The sequence below is a fragment of the Pongo pygmaeus genome, chromosome 5 (genome assembly GCF_028885625.2).
Source record: "Pongo pygmaeus isolate AG05252 chromosome 5, NHGRI_mPonPyg2-v2.0_pri, whole genome shotgun sequence".
NCBI lineage: Eukaryota > Metazoa > Chordata > Mammalia > Primates > Hominidae > Pongo > Pongo pygmaeus.
The window spans coordinates 107,689,618-107,710,320 of record NC_072378.2 but is presented as its reverse complement, the minus strand read 5'-3'; the positions used below and the strand labels follow the sequence as shown (position 1 = coordinate 107,710,320).

The 20,703-nt window shown below is 40.6% G+C and overlaps 1 protein-coding gene across 10 annotated transcripts in view; it reads left to right on the top strand.

The window, feature by feature from the left end:
* Positions 1-20,703, top strand: part of SCML4 (Scm polycomb group protein like 4) — a 148,492-nt gene that overhangs the window by 74,330 nt on the left and 53,459 nt on the right. For 2 of the 10 annotated variants that reach the window (XM_054489978.2, XM_063667052.1), the window contains exon 2: positions 4,557-4,771. The exons of 7 other annotated variants lie outside the window; for them this stretch is intronic. In XM_054489978.2, the coding sequence (XP_054345953.1) occupies positions 4,616-4,771 (156 nt within the window). In that variant the 5' untranslated portion in view covers positions 4,557-4,615. Of the gene's footprint in view, positions 1-4,556; positions 4,772-8,867; positions 8,942-20,703 lie in introns of those variants that run through there. One more of the 10 variants, XM_063667051.1, reaches the window with a different exon arrangement.

The following is a 20,703-nucleotide window of genomic DNA, read 5'->3' as shown; positions in this document are numbered from 1 at the left end:
ATGCGTGTATATGTACATATATATACACAAATATTTCATTTTATGAATGTGAAATAATGTGCTAAACCACGGTTGTTTTGAGGGACATTTTGATTGCTCTCAGTATTTCACTATTATAAAGAATGCTGCAAAGAATATCCTTGGCCATATATCTTTGTGCTCTTGTCAGATTCTTTTTTTAGGATAAATCCTCAGGAGTGATACAGTTGGATTAGGAGGTGTGACTGTGTAAATTTTTACGTGGTTTTCAAATTGTCCTCCAGAAAGGCTAGCCAATTTGTACCCTTGCCAACAATCAATGAAAGTGCCCATTGTATCAGCCCCTCACCAACATGAGTGTTGTCAGGGTTTTTCACATTTATCAGTCTGGCAATCGACAAATGATACCTCAATTTACTTTTTGGGGGAGTTGGCAATAAAATGCAGAATCTTTTCTTGTAATAATTCACCTCTTTCCTTCCTTCCTTCTTTCCTGCTTGTCTTTTTGTATCCTTTGCTCATTTCCTATTGTGTGTATCGGGGGAGTGAGTTTCACTTTTATTGGGTTGATGCAAAAGTAAGGAAGTCCTTCCATTAGTTTCAATGGTAAAAACTGTGACTACTTCTGCACCAACCTAGTATTTTTATAATTTGCAGCAGTTCTTTGTATTAACCTTTTGTTGTTCCCGTATGTAGCCAATAGTTTCCTTAGCTTTATTTTCAATCTTTTTTATGATTTTACACTTACTTTATGAAAGTGTTTGAGCTTTACGTGGTCATGTCTATCAATCTTTCTAGTTCTGCTTCCCAAGTTTTCTAATATCCAGTACTTAGAAAGCTCATCCCCATTCCGAGAACATACAAATGTTGACTTATATTGTCTTTAGGACTTTTTAATGTTTCTTTTTTTAATGTATATTTAAGTGTTGGAAATTTCTGAAAATATTTTGTTAAAATATAGGTAAAATTTTATTTATTTGTAAATGCCAGTTGTCCATAAATCATTTATTGCATTTTCCTGTCTTGATGTGAAATGTTCCTAAATTTTTTGAATGGAAATTTAGTATACATTTAATTTCTGGACTAACTTTTCCATTGACCCAATTGCTACTCCTATACCATACTGCTGCCATGATTGGAGATTTATAGCACATTTTAATAACTAGGAGGGCAAATCTTCCGCACTAGACTTTGTTTTGCCCTTCTTTTTCTAAAGTCAGTTTGGATTTTTAATGTGATTGCATTTAATTAAAATTATATTTTTAAAATACCCATCTGTCCCAAAATAAAATAATCTTATTTATTCAAATCTTATTTAAGGACATTAGCAAAATTTTAAGAAATATTATTTCCTTCACTGGAATCTTTCTACTTCTTATGAAATCTATATGAAGAACTGTGAAGGGTCTGAGATTTTACCCTCTCTGACAGCAAACAAATTAGCTGGCCCTGGTGTCACAGATGCTGGCAGAAGACAGATAGCTCCTAGGTCAGAGGTACAGCAAGTCACACAACTTCATGTTCTCATGGGCTTCCCTTGTCCAAGCTCCATGGTGGATACTGCACATGCAGTGGGTTTGTGTCTCAGCTGAGGAGCTCTAAGCTCAGGAAACCCTAGTGGGGTCAGAGAAAGCTTCCTTGAGTTAACTGAGGAAGGAGAGGCATGGACTAGAGGGGGAAGAAAGAGCATTCCAGGCAAAGGGAACTGCAAATGCAAAGGCCCTGTGGTGGGTGCAAGTGTGTCAACAACTATAAATAACAGGAAAAAAATGCCACCATGGTGACTTCATTATCTTTTGGCTGATGGTGCTGAAGTGAACTGGCCTGTTTATTCTTTCCACTGTAAATGACCTGTTTATCTTGCCTAAATGCTTATAGATGTTTTTGTGTTAGTGTTGATTTGTTGTTCTTTTCTTTCATTCTTTCCTTCTTTTGAGATGGAGTCTCACTCTGTCACACCCAAGTTGGAGTGCAGTGGCGCGATCTTAGCTCACTGCAACCTGCCTCAGCCTCCCTAGTAGTTGGAATTATAGGTGCCTGCCACCATGCCCAGCTAATTTTTTGTATTTTTAGTAGAGACGGGGTTTCCGCATGTTGGCCAGGCTGGTCTGGAACTCCTGACCTCAGGTGATCCGCCTGCCTTGGCCTCCCAGTGTGCTGGGATTACAGGTGTGAGCCACTGCACCCAGCCTGATCATGGGTTTTCTCTTGTTGACTTCGGATCTTGATGTTAGTGGATAGGTTGTCTTTACTCCTCAGTAAAGACAAAGTAGTAAAGTAGAGAAGCATGTCCTAAACTAGGAAAAAAATAATTCCTGAGTTTAAAGTTTATAGAAATAATAAGGAAGAAGCAGAAACTTGATGAGAATAGTTCAAAATTAGACTTGGACCAACTTTCATATAGCGAAAATCTTATTAAATAAATTTGGTGGTTCTTCAATGTTTTTAGTAGTCTCTTTTTGGAAAACAAATATTTTGGATGTTTATTGGCACTGTGGAGTATATTTATTGGCACTAAGTCTAGAAGTAGGATGATTTTTTTTGTTTACATGTAAATGAGCTTATAGTCCCTCATCCTAACTGATTGACTCTAAGATACCTTTAGTTATATCCCCTGTCATTATTTTATGTACTACTAAGATAGAAAAAAAATGCTCCCTATGGAATTCTGACACACTGTAGGGTGCACCCTGATTTCAGAGATGTTAATATATGAAAAATATGCTTCTTAGAATCAATGAGACCGAGTATTTTTCTTAAACTCACAAGAACAGAAAAAAAATTCATATCCAAAACACCTTGTCTATCTGTCTAACAGTGCATTGTTTTCTGTTTAACCGTGCATTCAAAAAATAAATTTATACTTTAAAATTCTATTTACTACATATGGTATTTCCAAGAACAATCAAGATTATTGATAGAATACTGTTCATATTCAGAAAATTAACAAAGTGACCTTAAATCTATAAAGGATACCCAATATCTCCTATCATGTTTTTAAGAACTTCCACTATTTTGTATTTTCTGTCCTGAGCAGAGCAATCTTGTCGTCGTAGACAAGGCCCAGGCCAGGGTGTAGGGACTGTGCCCATCGTCTTCCCCAACTTCTTCTACAAGCTTTTGGGCAAAAGCCTCTCATTTCCACTGTAAGGTACCACTAATCCTTAAAAATGAATTTTATCACCCCTGAATCAAAGTCTAAAGTTCTGCCTCACTCATCACATTCCTGAACATTCCAGGAAGTCTGACCCCTGAGCTCATGATACCACTATGTTCTTTGAGTTAAGTTTGATCAACTACATCTTGCTTCAAGGTTTAGGCAATTCTACCTGAGAAGCTTATTCTTTTTTTTTTTTTTTTTTTTTTTTTTTTGAGACAGACTTGCTCTGTCACCCAGGCTGGTATGTAGTGGTGCGATCTCAGCTCACTGCAACCTCTGCCTCCCTGGTTCAAGCAATTCTCCTGCCTCAGCCTCCCGAGTAGCTGGGATTACAGGCATGGGCAGCCAAGCCTGGCTAATTTCTGTATTCTTAGTAGAGATGGGGTTTCGCTATATTGTCCAGGCTAGTCTCGAACTCCTAGGCTCAAGTGATCCACCAGCCTCAGCTTCCCAAAGTGCTGGGATTATAGGCATGAGTCAGTGTTCCTGGCGTGCCTGGCCTTATTATTCATATTTTTAGTGCCATGCTAAGATTATTGTAGTATGTGTGGTATCTGTACAAAGGATTGTACATGCTGAACAATTACCCATAGTCCTGCCATCTTTGCCTTGGTGGCATTTTAGCATGTCTCCTTCCACTTTTTTACCATACACATTTTTTGCATAGTTGAGGTCATTTTAATGTGTGATGCTTTTTTTATTCAACATCATGCTGTTCAAAAAGTGTCATTAAAGGCTTTTAACTAGTTGATTGTTTTATTCTGCAGATATTAAGTATTCTCCTATTGCTTATTATTTGGGTTGCATCCATTTTAATTTTGCAATTCTAAATCATGTTAAAATGAACAAATCATGTTAAAATGAACATGCCTGTATGTAAATCTCTGTCCACATTTTGATACAGGAACATCATCAACTTTCATACAATTGATTTGATAAATTTAAATTTCTTTTAAATTTCTTTCAAGAGAAAAAGAGGTCATGACAATTTATAACTCAAGCAAAGAGATAGGAGTGAACATGAGAGAGTGGCTTTGTTTATTTAATATTATTGTTACAACAGTTCAAAGTTGAACTAACTGAGGAAACTGAGACACAGACAAAGTCATTTTATTGCTGGTGACATTATCAGCCGTGTTTGGAGCTGGGAAACTATTGTTTTCTTTGCCTAGCCAGTATCTTCCCTACTTCACTTGCCCCATGGAAATTCAACATCCTTGAAATTACACCAGTTAACTCCCCCAGAGGGCCAACAGCATCGTAAATGCATCTAGTGGTACCTAGCTCCTTCATATTTGGTCTTCCCCTCCAATAAGTGGTAGGTATGGCCAAAATCACCAGACAGGATCATGTTTGCCTTGCAAACCAAACAAACCCTTCTGTTTTTGTTTTGCTTTGTGTCTGGACTAATTCTTAGCACCTCTTCTGCCTGTGAGCGATTTGTCACCTCATTCTGTAAGACTGGCACCAGCAGAAATGCAGTCTCAAAGGATCCCGGGGAGAAAGCGAGGCCGACCCTCACTTCACTCCACACCTATGAAGATGGCAGTTCATAACCTTTATTCTGCTTCAGCTGGCTCTTTACCAGCAGTGAAGATCCCAAAGAAAAGAGGGCGGAAACCCGGGTACAAGGTACGGCTCCATCATCTCCTTCTCCAAAGTGGTATTGGGCTGGGGCGTGGGTACTTGGTCAGACCTGCACTGCAAAATGCCACTAGAGGTTGGGAGCTTGGTAGAGACGGGATGAGAAATAAGCCTCCCTCAGTGAAGTATGTGATGGATGAGGTCTCACTGTTACAACATGGCACATAATGCATGCTGTCGTGTGCATTTTTCCAAGTGGAGAAAGCAAATTACACCAGATGCGGAAAGTTGTGAGCGAGCAGATTTTAGGGTCATCGCTAAACACACATTATTAAACCTTGCATCTAAATTAGTGTTTCAGACACTGAGCTTTCCCCTGACTGTTCCTACTAGGGTAAATCTTGAAGCCACTTTCCAGAACTCATTTGTCATTTATTTTAGCAGGAGCAGATGATGTTCCTGAGACATTTAAATTAATAACGTGAGCAGGCCAGTGTCTAAGGACATGGGAAAGTCTTTCCAAACAGAACCTCAACACAGAGAGTCATAATGAAAATTCAGCGTGTTAATTCCTAGTTTCCCACTTCTAAAAGGTGCTGACATCGAGTTTGGCTACAAGGAGGCATATCACACAAAATTACATTCCTGTGACCCTTTTAAGAATTAGCAGTGATTTGGAGAGGCTGGGGTGGAGAATAAATCCTCTGATGTAACCACAATCATAAACCAACTCAAACCCAAGGGAGGGCTGCTTCTCTTCGTTGTTTTTGAATAGGCTACTAGAGAGGAAAAAAATGTTACACTTCTTCTTCACAAACCTTTCGGGCATTAGAAAATGAGCTTCAGAAGTTTTCCTTCATCTATTTTTCGTGAAATAAAGGCTTATGTTTCCATCTTGAGACCTGAATACTGAAACCAGAATGCAAATTGGCAATTAACTCCCATATATTTAGGAACATATATGGAAATTATTTCAGGTCAGTAGAAAGAGCTTCTGGAAGATTTGGTAATGAATTCAACTTCTGTCCCTTTGGTTCTCCATAGTTCTTCCAAATGCTGGAAAATAAAATCAGTAGGTGGGAGGAAGGCTCCTCAAAGTTATTGTGGGGTCATTGGTTTTAGTAAAAGAAGCTTTTACTCAGCTATCTCATGAGGTAAAGTCTTCTCTCACTGGTTGTTCTTCTAACAACAAGAATCTCCTTTCTTTCATGTGCATGCCAGCTTTAGAACAGTCTCTGAAGCTGGCGTAGGGCCAGTCTTACCCACTCACTACTGTGCAGTTGTTGGCTTCTGGGAATTGCATCTGGAGGGCTGGAGAAGGGCAGCCTTTCTGTTTATAGATGCATCGAGCAAATCCAGGATTCCAAGAAACATACTGAAGACTTCTCCCTCCTATTTGGCCTTTCTCCTACTCTCCTGGAGGCTGTGACCCAAGAATGAAAATTACCAACAGACTCAGCATTCCTGGGGCCAGGAAGAATGGAAAATTCATTCCATGAAAGGAACCTGATTTTACAATTTTCCTGTCTCCTCAAAAGGGTAGTTTTCAGCACTCATGACACTCAGAGACAACTCAGATCAGGAAGAAATCTTTGGGTTGGTTGGCTGATAATACAGAGCTCTGCCCAAAGCAGGCAGTCTCTTCCCATTTCCTCATAGAGTTTCTCTTATGGGAAGTAGGCCACTGCTCTTCCTTGAATCCACTTCCCATATATTTAGGAAAATGTATGGAAATTATTTTAGGCCAACAACTCCCAGACAGCTTCCCAAGCTATGGGCTTAATATTCTAGAATAATAGTTCCAAACCGGATGCTATTCTGTGTGAAGTTCCCACCCATCCGTGGTGACATAAGAAAAACAAGAGCCATTTGAAAGTCTTCATGACGTTCAAGTGATTCCTCTTAAAGGATGATCCTTTATTCTGAAATATCTGCTTCCTACTATCTTGGTGGTAAAATGTATTGTTTTATTAAATGTTGTATGTTGATAGGATTTAGTAATTTTAAAAAATGTTCTTAGTTGGCAAAATCAAGTTGGCAACATATTAATCTCCCCAGTTTTATTTTGACAATTTCCTAGACCTGGACACCCCATTTTACCATTAATGACAGGACTTTATTTGTGAAGAAGCCAGCTCAGAAATTGTACAGTTTCACTCCATTTGCCAAATGTCCACTAATTTGACAATTTTAACTATCTGGGACACAGCTAGGGAGACATAAGTTGTTAAAAAAAATCCTGACTAAGCAAAGTAAGATATTACTTGGTCTAACTTTTAAAGATCTTGTATTTCATTGCTAAGAAAACGCTTCCAGGCCTTCCATCAGAATTTGTTTACATTTTTTGTTAACATGTTTCTTGCAAGCTCAATTACAGGTGGTTAGTAGCCTTAGATTTGAAGGGGAAGGTATTTTGGGGGAGAAGACTCCATACACAGCTGGACACTGGAGAATAATAATTACTTTTGTAGTGAGATGATAATATACTAACAAGAGAGAAATAATACAATAATGTCAATCTTATAAAATAAGATATAATATAATTTTATTATATCAGTAATAACATTATTACAATGATATATTGATGTTAATAATAGCATCGTAATAAAATAATATGTTTCTGAGCCTTTGGCAGGCTCTTCTCCAGGAGATTCTGAGGACGCCTCATTGTGTTGACTGTATAACAAGTCTATGCTGGTTGACATTTGTCACTTCTTGCCTGATGCTTCCCCAGCTTCTCTGTCAATCACCTCTGTGCATATGTGGGAACTCTTTCTGGTCCAAGACCTCCCTTCAAGACCCAAGAACATGTAACACAGGCTGTGACACTTAACTGCTTCCTGAGGATAACATGAGTGAATTGCAGGCAGATAAGGGAGGGTTACACTGGCAGTCAGGTGTCAATGCTCTAGAGTTCATAGGTCAGGCCCCCTCCCAGGGCCCATCTGGCCACCTCCTTCTTGGCCCCAGGCTTGCAGCCACATGACTGGGGCAGGCTCACAGCTGGAAGAGTATCACATTTTATGGTGCTACTGCCCCCTTCTTGCCCTGGTCAAAGAAAGCAAAACCTCTGAACGTTGTATGTTCTATGAAGAGCCATACTCTGACTACCATGAAAATAGCCTTGTTCATGATCAAACAGAGCATTTACCTCTCCATTTGAAACATCTGCTATTGGTTGAGGTCCTTAGTTCAGAGACTCCCCAAGATCAATAGGTAGATTTTCCTTACGTTTCATGACCAAAAAGACCACCAAGGTATTTTTAAAGAAACAGAGAGGGGCTGCAATAAGAACAAATCCTAGTTTCCATTCTGTTGAGCCAGCTGGTTATAATGCCTCTAATAGTGGGATTTCAATCTTCTGTGTCTTCCTGGTTGGGATTTTTATTTAAGCAGAAGAAACAAGTTCTGGGTTTTGAAAAATAGCTGTTTGTCCCCAATACAAAGTAATAATAATACTAATAGCAACCATAATCATAGAAAATATTTATTGAATACTTTTATGTTTGAGGCTCCGGGTGGAAGCATTTTGTGTGTATTTCTTATTTGATCCTTGATAGTTTGAGAGTGAGAGGAAAGAACTGCAGAAAAACTGCAGGACTTAGGCATGAATGAACCAAGCCCACAGGAGGCAGCAGCCCTCCACTCCTCAGCCATCGCCTTGTATTATTGTTCAGAATAGCAATTATGCTTCTCAAGTGAAAAAAGAGGAAATGATGTTCTGTCTGCTCTGTTTAATGAGTTAAGAAAGGTGTGGCATGTTCTAGAAAGGATATCATCCTTGAAATGTTAAAAACAAAATAGTTAAAATGACTTAAAATGTTGGTAATTGTGTCATTCGGGATACAAATTCAGCTGCCGTAACAAGGGCTAAATAACAGTGGCTTTAAAGAAGAAAGAGCTAATTTCTCCCTCATGTTAAAGTGTGGGAAGGCTGGTATGATGGCTCCATGGGGTGGGGACCCGGGCTGTTCCTGTATTGTTGTTTGTCACCTAGGCTGGAGTGCAGTGGCACCCTCACAGCTCACTGTAGCCTCGACTTCCCAGGTCAAGCAATTGAGTTGTGGGGAATACAGATGCACGCCACCATGCCTGGCTAATTTTTTATTTTTTACTTTTTTGTACAGATGAAGTCTCACCGAGTTCCCCAGGCTGGTCTTGAATGCCTGGGCTCAAGAGAGCCTTTCGCCTCAGCCTCCCAAAGCGCCGGGGTTACAGGTGTGAGCCACCGGGCCCAGCCAGCTCTGCCATTGTTAACACACAGTTTCTACCTCCTGGTCTAACGTGGCTGCTCCAGGTCCCACTGTTCCACTGTTTTAGACAACAGAATGGGAACACAGAGCTAGCAGAGGGCACGCCTGTCTCCTTGAAGGGCTCAATTTTTGAAGTTGCACATCCATTACAATTTGCATTCCCCAGGCCAGCAGTTAGTCACTCGGCCACCCGTAGCTACCAGGGAAGCTAGAAAATGCAGTGCTGGTTACTGAATGATCAGCTAAAATTCAGGAAGTCCATTATTAAAGGAAGAAAGGAGAATGGATATTTGGGAACAGCTAGCACCTTCTGTTGAGTACGTAAAGGACAGGCTTCTGTTGACTGGAAAATTCACTTGCTAAAGTAATTTTCTAATTAATATGGGTGAATGCAATGTTTTGTAATCCCTCAGTACTTTGGATTGTTTTGTTCTCTCTTCCTTATTTTTTTTCCGAAAAAATAGGTGTTTTTTGCCCTGTGTAACAAGAGAGTCAAGTTCACAAAAATCTCAAGTAAGAGAATATTCAAACTCAAGTAGAAAGGGTTTTTGTTTGTTTGTCTCAACATTTGTTTAAGGCCTCTTTCTAAACGTGTTTTCATTAGAACTGTTGAATTGGCGTCACTGGTTCTGAGGCAGTCCAGATGTTATATTGCTTGGAGTTGTATTACAGACATTAAAGATAACTTAATAGGCTGGGTGTGGTGGCTCACGCCTGTAATCCTAGCACTTTGGGAGGCTGAGGCAGGTGGATCACAAGGTCAGGAGATCGAGACCATCCTGGACAACATGGTGAAATTCTGTCTCTACTAAAAATACAAAAATTAGCTGGGCGTGGTGGCACGTGTCAGTAATCCCAGCTACTCATGTCAGGAGAGGCTGAGGCAGGAGAATTGCTTGAACCAGGGAGTTGGAGGTTGCAGTGAGCCAAGATCGCGCCACTCCACTCCAGCCTGGCGACAGGGCAAGACTCTGTCTCAAAAAAAAAAAAAAAAGATAGCTTAATAATACAGATGGGAAGAGTGGCTACGTGATACCCTTCCTGTGCCTCTTTCCAGGGTCCCTCTCTTGCTGATAGTAGGTATGGATTGCCGCCTGTGGCCTGTGGGGGAAATTATGACACAGTCATAAGGCAGGGGCCATTTCCTTGGGTTGAACATTGCGCAGCACCTAGGGTAGGGACTGTCTCCCCTGTGTCTTCTGTTGCCTATCCCCCAATGCCCATGCACCCAGGGCTGGAACAGGTGTCAGGGGTGAGGCTCAGCAGTGGATCTGAGGCAGTGGTAGGCTGGTAAATGTTTTACAGCCGGCACTCTGAGCATAGCTCTGACATGAATGTTAGTTGTTATTTTCACTCATGTTAAAGAGTAAAATGAGCGTAAACGGTGAGGTCGTATGTCAGAGCTTTACTTGTTTGTCAAGATTGAGAATGACTTCCTTGCTAAAATTGGTAATAGTTTTGTTTTTTATTTGGACAGGGTTTTATTATACTATGTTGCCCAGGCTGGAGTGCAGTGGTTATTCAGGAGCGAGATCATAGCTCACTGCAGCCTTGAGCTCTTTTTTTTGAGACGGAGTCTCACACTATCGCCCAGGCTGGAGTGCAGTGGTGCAATCTCAGCTCACTGCAACCTCTGCCTCCCGGGTTCAAGCAATTCTCCTGCCTCAGCCTCCTGAGTAGCTGGGATTACAGGCGTGCACCATCACGCCCAGCTAATTTTTGTATTTTTAGTAGAGACAGGATTTCACCATGTTGGCCAGCCTAGTCTTGAACTCCTGACCTCAGGTGATCCACCCACCTGGGCCACCCAAAGTGCTAGGATTACAGGTGTGAGGACTGCACCCGGCCAACCTTGAACTCTTGGCCTCAAGCAGTCCTTCTGCCTCAGCCTCCCAAGCAGCTGGGACTACAGGCGTGTGCCACCGTGCCTGGATTGGATAATAGTTTTTGAAGACAAAAAAGAATTTAAGTTTTTTGTGCTATTCACATTGTGACAGCTATAGACATGACATGCTTTTAAGTTCAATCTGCATTTTTAGCATTTTCTCCATCACTTTTTAAAGTCTATAAATCAACACAATAATAAGCCCAGCTCTCATTCACAGCATTTCCCAGATTCTAAGGTGTAAATATTCCCTTCATGGCCAATATTGAGCCACCAATGTGACATCCCTGAATATGGATTTGGGAAAAGATGTACAGCAGCAAATGCTTGGAAATACAGATGCAGTCATAAAATTAGAAAGTGATGAGTTGTCAGTATTTATTACTTTTGTTTTTAATAAACTTTTTATTTATTTGTTTGTTTGTTTGTTTAGTTTCACTAAGTAAAAAACAATTTGTGAATGGGGCAGCCTCCTGAGCCAGAGTAGGTTCAGAGACTTCCTACAAACTTTATTAACTTGTAAGTGTATATACTGTAATTTTTATTTTAGAAATTTTTTTGAGACAGAGTCTCACTCTGTCGCCCAGGCTGGAGTGCAATGGCGCAATCTTAGCTCACTGCAACCTCCACCTCATAATGTTTAATAAAGGCTGTGTTTAACAATCCACTTGCAATACTCCTGAAGATGTAACAATCTTCTCTCATGGACTAGTACAAGCCGGCTCCAGCCCCTGGGGGATCAGAGTTCCGCTGAGCTCAGGATGCCTGTACCCGGATGGTCCATGTCCCCGCTCTCATCAGTTGGGCTGACGGTTTTGATCTCATTGCCACTGATGCACAGAACTTGACCCCCTCACCAGTTTCTGTAAGAAACCCAATCACACCAAGCAGTTCTTGAAATGTACGGTTTCTACTAAAGATTGTTGGGGTTGCAGGCCATAGTGGACAGCTTCTGTTAAATGACTGTCATGGATAGATGTTTTTCTGAATTCTACTTTATTTAAGGATTGTGTATTAGTCTGTTTTCACCCTGCTGATAAAGAGATACCTGAAAATGGGTAATTTATAAAGAAAAAGAGGTTTAATGGACTCACAGTTCCATGTGGCCAGGGAGGCCTCACAGTCATGGTGGAAAGCAAAAGGTATGTCTTATATGGCAGCAGATAAGAGAGAACGAGAGCCAAGCGAAAGGGGTTTCCCCTTGTAAAACCATCAGATCTGGTGAGACTTATTCACTACCGCAAGAGCAGTATGGGGGAAATTACTCCCACGATTCAGTTACCTCCCACCGGGTCCCTCCCACAACACGTGGGAATTATGGGAGCTACAATTCAAGATGAGATTTGAGTGGGGACACAGTGAAACCATATCAGATAGTACTTTTTTGTTTTTCTTTTTCTTCCTTCTCCCTCCTGGTACCCATGGAATACTGGCTTCATTGTCTCCTCTCTTGGCTTCCTTCGGTGAGGAGGAAATGAAACCATTCCTTCCCACCTCAGGCAGAGCAGGAGCCCTCCCCACCTCCTCGCCAGTCTCAGCCCCTCTCTGGATACAGACCAGCATCTGAAACCATAGGATCCGAATCCTATCCCTCCTCATTTGCATCTCTGAAAGGCACAAGAAAGGAAAGGGTGGGCCATTCCACTCCCACCTCCAAGCATCCCCTTCTGCTTTCACTGTGATGAAGGCAATCTATTCTATTTGGGTAATTTTACTTTCCTAAGAAAGTGTTAGTGCAATGATTATTTAATTAGAATCCCAGATTTGACCAAAGCGGGCCTCAAGGCCAAAAGGTACCAGCCCCTCCATCTCTTGGGTGTTTAATATCTCCCCCAAGTGTGGAAGGAAATAGGTATGAGTAGACCCAGTTACAGGCTGACTCCCAGGAATGGAATTAGGTCACTGGCCACAAGCTTCTTGTTATTGGAACCAATTTGCATTTCCAGCAGGCAAGTTTTTAGACTAAAGTCTGTGGTTAAACATGGTGAGTTATTCAATGTCTTCTAACTTTGTCCCCCTGCAGCATCGCCTCAGAACCCCAAGGGAGTTTTGTATGAAGAAAGAATGTGAGTTCCAAGGAGAAATGTGTCCACAAGGAAAGCTATGGGCAGGGACATGGACAAAGCTAGTCTTCCTTAAATAGAGGTGGGGAGGTGTCTTAGTCAGCTCGGGCTGCCGTACCAAAATACCATAGCCTGGGTGGCTTCAACATAGAAATTAATTTTGTCATTGTTCTGGAGGCTGTGAAGTCCAAGGTCAACGTGCAGCAGGATTCAGTTCTGGTGAGGGCTCTCTTGGCAATGGCTGCCTTCTTACTGTGTCCTCACATGGTGGAGAGAGCGAGCAAGCTCTGGCCTCTCTTCCTCTTCTTTTAAGAACACTAATCCCGGCCAGGCACAGTGGCTCACATCTGTAGCCCCAGCATTTTGGGAGGCAGAGGTGGGCAGATCACTTGAGGTCAGGAGTTTGAGACTAGCCTAGCCAATGTGGTGAAACCCCGTCTCTACTAAAAATATAAAAATTAGCTGGGTGTGGTGGCAGGTACCCATAATCCCAGCTACTTGGGAGGCTGAGACAGGAGAATCGCTTGAACCTGGGAGATGGAGGTTGCAGTGAGCCGGGATGGTGCCACTGCACTCCAGCCTGGGTGACAGAGCGAGACTCTGTCTCAAAAACATACAAAAAAAAAAAAAAAAGAACATGAATCTCTTCATGGGGCCCACCGTCATGACCTCATGTAAACTTAATTACCTCCCAAAGGCTCCACCTCCAAATACCTTCACATTGGGTGTTAGTACTTCAGCGTATGAATTTTGGAGGGTACACAAACATTCAGTCCATAACAGAAAGGAAGGAAAGGAAGGAGAACATAATTAAAAAAACAAAAATCTAGGCTGGGCATCATGGCTCATGCTTGTAATTCCAGCACTTTGGGAGACTAGGCAGCAGGATCACTTGAGCCTAAGAGTTCGAGACCAGCCTGGGCAACATAGCACTACCCTGCCTCTACAAAAAATAAATAAATTAGCCAACTGTGATGGTGCTCACCTGTAGTCCTAGCTACTTGGGAGACTGAGGTGGAAGGATTGCTTGAGCCCAGGAACTCAAAGCTGAAGTAAGTCATGATCGTGTCACTGCACTATAGCTTGAGTGACAGAGTAAGACCTTGACAAAAAAAAAAAAAAAAAAAGAGTGCATTTATTTTCTAGGGCTGATGTAAGAAAACGCAACAAACTAGGTAACGAACAACAGAAATTTATTGTCTCAGAGTTTTGGAAGCTACAAGTTCATGATCGAGGTGTAGGTAGTGTTGGTTCTTTCTGAGTCTGTAAGGAAGAATCTGTTCCATGTCTCTCTCCCAGCTTCTGATAGTGTCAGGCTTTCCTTGGCTTGTAGACGGCTTACTCCCCATGTCTTCCCATCATCTTCCATCTGTGTGTGTCTGCCTCTCTGTCCATATTTCCATTTTGTATAAGGATACCTGTCACATTGGATTAAGACCCAGACTTATGACCTCATCTTAACTCGACCATCTGCAAAGACTGTATTTTCAAATAAGGTCACATTCACAGGTACTGAGAGTTGAGATTTCAATATGTTTTTGAGGGACACATTTCAACCCATAACATCTAACATGACAATCTTTGTCTTTTAATTAGGTGTTTAGTCCAATCATATTTTTAAAAATTACCAATAAATTTGGGCTTAAATCTTTACTGATTTTTTGTATTCTATATATTCCTTTTACCTGTCTTTTCTGTCTTCTTTTTGAGTTATTTTTTATTATTTAATTTTTTCTTTCCCATTCATTGGAAGTCAAGCATTCTGTTTTCTGTTGTATTAATGGTTACTCTAAAAATTACAGCATGCTTACTTATTAGAGTTGTCTAAAGTTAACCATACTTTTGCTTCTTCCTAAATAATACAAGGACTTTTGTACACTTTAATTCCATTTATATTCTGCCCCTCACACTTAGATATTATTGTTGCCATACATTTTAATTTTTTCTTTTTTAGCCCCTCCAGTCATCATTATTATTGTTTTATACAGTCATTTTCATTTAAATTCACCTGATTATTTACCACTTCTAAAAAATTCTTCATTTTTGTATATCAGACCTTCCACCTGGGTTCCTTCTCATTTTGCCTGAAGTAAAATGAAAAGAAGCTCCTCTAATATAGGTCCTCTAGTGATAAATTCTTAGTTTTTGTTGTTTGGAAGTATCTTTATTTTACTTTCACTTTTGAAAAAAAAAAGACTTTTTTTTTTTTTTTTTTTTTCCTGGGTGTAGAAATCTAGATTGTCAGTTATTCCCTTGAAGCACATAGAAGATACTATATTTTGCCGGGTACAGTGGCTCATGCCTGTAATCCTAGCACTTTGGGAGGCCAAGGCGGGCAGATCATTTGAGGTCAGGAGTTCGAGACCAGCCTGGCCAACATGATGCAACCCCATCTCTACTAAAAATATGAAAATTCGCTTGGCATGGTGGTGCCTGCCTGTAATCCAAGCTACTTGGGAGGCTGAGGCAGGAGAATCACTTGAACCCAGGAAGCGGTGGTTGCAGTAAGCCAAGATTGCACCAATGCACTCCAGCATGGGTGACAGAGCAAGACTCTGTCTAAAAAAAAAAAAACAAAAAACAAAACCAAAGATATTATATTTATATTCTGGGGTTCATTGTTGTAGAGAACTCAACTGCTTTTCTAGCTTATTAAGGTGTTTCTTGGAAAGTAATCTGTATTTTTAATCTAATTTTAAGATTTTTCTCTCTGTTTTGGTGTTTTATAATTTCACTTCGTTGTGTTGATGTGTGGATTTATATTTTATTCATCCTATTTAGGATTTGCTGAGCTTCCTGAATCTGTGAGTTGAAATCTTTCATCAGTTCTGGAAAATTCTCTGCTATTATCTCTTCAAATATAATTTCCTTTCCATTCTCCATATTCTTTTCTTCTGAAACTCTTATGTTTCAAACTTCTCATATTCTCCATGTCTTTTAACCTCTTTTTCATAGTTTTAATCTATTGGTTTCTGTGCTGCTTTCTGGGTAATTTCTTCTGACATATCTTCGAGCTCATTAATTTTCTCTTTAGCTATGTTTACAATGCTGTTAAGTCTATCCATTTACTTCTTAATTTTAGTTACTGTGTTTCCCACTTATAAAAATTCAATTTGCTTCTTTTTCAAATTTACTGTGTTTTTTAAAATCATTTTTTGTTCCCCAGATATATTTTCAAGCTTGTCCTTTATATCTTTATACATAGTATCATAGTTGTTTTTATAATCTAAGTTTGATAATTGAAATATCTTAATATTTTGGGGGCTTTATTGCTGTGTGTTTTTATTGCTTATTCTTTCTTTAGTTATTTGCTTCCTTGTGTGCTTGGGTATTTTGGACTGTTATTCATCAACCTTGAAAAATTATTTTTGAGACTTCTTTGAAACCTTTCTCCAGAGATGATGTGTTTTCTTTTGCCTTTCCAGTCACCTGAGACACTGTCATATTGAGTAATTTTTTAACTAAATTCATAGCCTGAAGTTTTCTTGATCACCCAAGTTCTGTGAATTTGGGATGCAAATATATGTGAGGTCCGGCTTCTGGTAATATCTTCTCAGAGATTCTGCAAATCCCCTCCCTCAGTGTCAAGCCAACTTTTCTTGTAGCCAGGTAGGGATGGGAGAAGATGGGACAAGTCTACAGCTGGCGTGCCCTTATTGTAGCTCTTAGGGTAAGCCCTGGGCTTCATAGCAATGGCCCAGATTACACCTATATGTTGGCCTGGTTATTCTTTATATATGTCAGTTCCTCCACACTTTTAATCATTTTTGCATTTATTCATTATTTGTAGTAGTTTCGATTGATCCTAATAACCAGTTTTCCATCTTACCAGAAACAGGACTTCAAATAATTTAGAATGCTACATTTCTTCTAATTAACATTCCAAATATGGCGCTAACACTGGTTTTGATTCAAATTCTTTAATGTGTTCAAAAATAATCTAATGAAAGTTACACACACAACATTATGAGTTGGGAAGAACTTAGAAACCAACAACTGTAACCCATTTAATGGCTTTGGAAGATGAAGCTTAGAGGAGCTGCGTGAGTTGCTCAGGGTCCCGTGTGAGTTGGCAGCAGAACCAGGACTAGAGTGTCATTTGTTATCTCTAAGACCTGTATTCGTGCCACTGCCCTGCAATGCAGTGGCAATGTGGAGTTGACTGAAATTATGTCCATTTCCCCGATGAGGAAATATGGATTATTTCCTTTTCTTCATACCCTCTCCCAAAGTTCTGCACAGAACTTTTACTGTCTCATTCTGAAGGTTCATTACTTTAGTGTTACAGAAGGAATGTTTTGAAACTTAGAGACAAAGCCAGTATTATTGCCCAATAATAAGTCTAGTTAGTAAGTTAACAAAATCAGCAATAAGTAAATAAATGCTAATGTTTTGTAACTAACATAATAAAAATGTACTATTAAAGCAAAGATTTTGTGAATAGATGTAGACATTATCCTAGATTTTGTGCTTTCTCTCACCCGTCACTTCAGTTCCATCTCAAAGTACACCCTGAATCCAATCAATTCTTTCCACCTCCCTACTTCCACCCTAGTTTAGCCACCAGTGTCGCTCAGCTAGACCACGTGATACCTCCTTAGTAGTGTTCTTTTCTGTACTTTGCCTCCACTTCCCCATCCATTCTGCCTAACAGCAGCCTTATGTATGTATGTATGTATGTATGTATGTATGTATGTATGTATGTATTTATTTATTTTGAGACAGGGTCTGGCTCTGTCTCCCAGATTGGAGTGCAGTGGCTCAATCTCGGCTTACTGCAACCTCTGCCTCCCAGGCTCAAGCCATCTTCCCACCTCAGCCTCCTAAGTAGCTGGGACTAAGGTGCATGCCACCACACCCGGCCAGTTTTTTTTGTTTTGTTTTGTTTCTTTTTTTTTTTTTTTTTGTATTTTTTGTAGAGATGGAGTTTTGCCATTTTGTCCAGACTGGTCTTGAACTCATGAGCTCAAGTGACCCTCTTGCTGCAGCCTCCTAAAGTGCTGGGATAACAGCATTCAGAGATTCTGATGTGAGCCACTGGGCCTAGCACCATATTTATTTTTATAAAATGAAAACTAGCTTATGTGTTTCCCTGCTTAAAATCCTGTAATTATTTCCATCACTCATAGAATAAAATCCAAACTTGTTATCCTGACTGTATTTGTTTCCTTAGGGCTGCTGTAACAAGGTACTACCAACTGGGTGGCTTAAAACGTCCTTTCTGGAGGCTAGAAGACTGAAATCAGGGTGTCAGCAGGGCCATGCTCTCTTTCTGAAGACTCCAGAGGAGGATCCTTTCTTGCCTCTTCCTAGCTTCTGGTGGTTGCCGGCTGTTTCTTGGCTGTCAACACATTACTCCAATCTCTGCCTCTGTCGTCACATAGCATTCTCTCCAAACAGGTGTCTGTGTCTGTATCAAGTTTTTTTCTTCTTATAAGCACACCAGTCATTGGGTTAAGACCAACCCTAATGCAGTATGCACTCATTTTAACTTAATTACCTCTGCGAAGACCCTATGTCTAAATAAAGCCAATATTTGCAGGTACAGGGGATTAGAACTTGAACATATGTCTTTTTAGAGAGACACAATTCAATGCATAACACTAAATTAGAAAACTGCCATTATCTCTTCCTAACCACCTAGCTTGACCTCATCTTATACCATTCTGACTCTTGCCCACAGTTCCAACCACTCTGGTTTCTTGAAGAAGCCAAGCTTTAGAATGTTTGCACAAGCTGTTCTGTCTGCCTGGAAAGCTTTCTCCAGTCACAACAGGCTACCTCTAGCCACTCAGATCCTGACTTCAATGTCACCCCTTTATAGGCCTACCCTGGTCACCTAGTTGCTCTCATTGAGAACAAGAAGTCTATCTTCCCCATTCACAGCTGAATCTTCAGCACCTAGAACAGTTTCTGGCACATAGTAGGTGCTCAAGAAGTTTTTGTTGAATAAATGTCTGTCTGATTGAATGAATGATTTTTTTTCCTTTTTAGATTTGGCTTAAATGATGCCACTTGGAAAGGATAGCTATTACATAAGCAACACTTAGGAAAAATTTCAAGATGGATTGGAAGCATGTTTCACAGAGGGGATCATCTGCGAGGTGTGAGGAAAAAGGGTCGGTTTGCAGAGATTTCTGAAGATGTGATCCCAAGAGATAAGCATGGAAAATGTAGATGGGTTCCAGGAAAGATGGGCAGTTTCCTCCTCCTGCCATCACTGCATGAACAAGAAACTTGGGACTTATTTGCATTTTTGGAATTTCTAAAAGTAACAATAATAATACTAACACCAATAATGACAATTAACTTTTATTGAGTTCTCACTTTGCATTATGCTAAACTTCTGCATTTAATTCTAACTACATCCCTGTGTGAGGGCTATTATCTTTACAGATGAGGAAAGGCAGGCTCTGAGGGCCTAAGTACTAAGCCTCACAATCAGCGAGTGGCCACGCTGGACGTTCAATCCAGATCCAAAGCTGGTATTCCTTTGCATGTGCCCACTGCTGCCCTAAACACATTTTAAAATTTTGCTTTATTGGCTTACCCTCTGCGGATGTGCCAGCAGCCTCTATACGTCCTCATCCTTCCCCAGCCACACTCTCCATCCTCAGATTATCCACCTCTTGCTACCAGTCTGTCAAACAATGTTTAGTTGGCATTTCTGTTACTGCCAAAGCCAGATGTTTCTAGAAAAATCCTTGAGTTTTATGTCAACTGACCCTCTCCCCTTTAGTGTCCTCTTGGCTGCACATCTCCATTTCCCCCCAAATCCCCTCCCAATTGTTTCCAGTGATGTTCTAGCAAATGTCTTAGAGAAGGTCCTCCCCTAAATGACAGCTGGAGCCAGAAATTCCCCAGGCCCATATTTTGGTTCTATAAATGGAAAAGAAAGATGAGCTGATCCCAGATTTCCCAGCCCCTCTGGTGGAGACTCCAGCTGGTAGGGACACTTTGCCCTACCGCTTTGTCCCAGCAGTATTCTCTAATGAGGCAAAGCACAGACCTTGCCTTGGATGAGGGGTTGCCACACCTGCTGGGTTGAGGTTTTGAATCTCAGGTAAAGGTGGCAACTGTACTAGCACTTGGGCAGGGATGTTGGCTTTGAAGGCCCGGGATTAGCTCCTGTATGTCAGAACATGGCATCCTACGCAGCAAGCTGCTTCCAGTTCTGTGCTGCCAGGAAGAGGCCTCTCTTCTCTCCTCCTCTCCATTTACCCAGTTTATTCTGCCACATCCTGTTTTTAATATTTTGAAAACAAACACTATTTTAGAATAGTTTTCGGTTTACAGAAGTATTGCAGAGATAAAACAGAATTCTGATGTACCCTGCACCTGGTTTCCCCCCATTTTTAACATCTCATATTACTGTGGTATGTTTGTCTCAACTAGTGAACCCATCATAATACTTCATTATTAAATAAAGTCAATATTTTATTCTGATTTAATTAGCTTTTCCCTATTCTATTCTATTCTAGGATCCCATCCAAGATACTACATAACATTTAGTTGTCATGTTTCCTTAAGCTCTTCAGGGCCGGGGAAGTTGCTCAGAATTTCCTTTTGTGATGACTTTGGCAGTTTTGAGGAGTACTGGTCGGGTATTTTGTAAAATGTTCTGCAATTTCAGTTTGTCTAATGTTTTTCTCATGATTAGACTAGGGTTAGGGGGCTTGGGGAAGAAGATCCCAGAGGTGACGTGGCATTTTCATCATATGGTGAGAGTACATGCTAGTGACATGACTTATCACTGATGATGTTGACCTTGATCATATG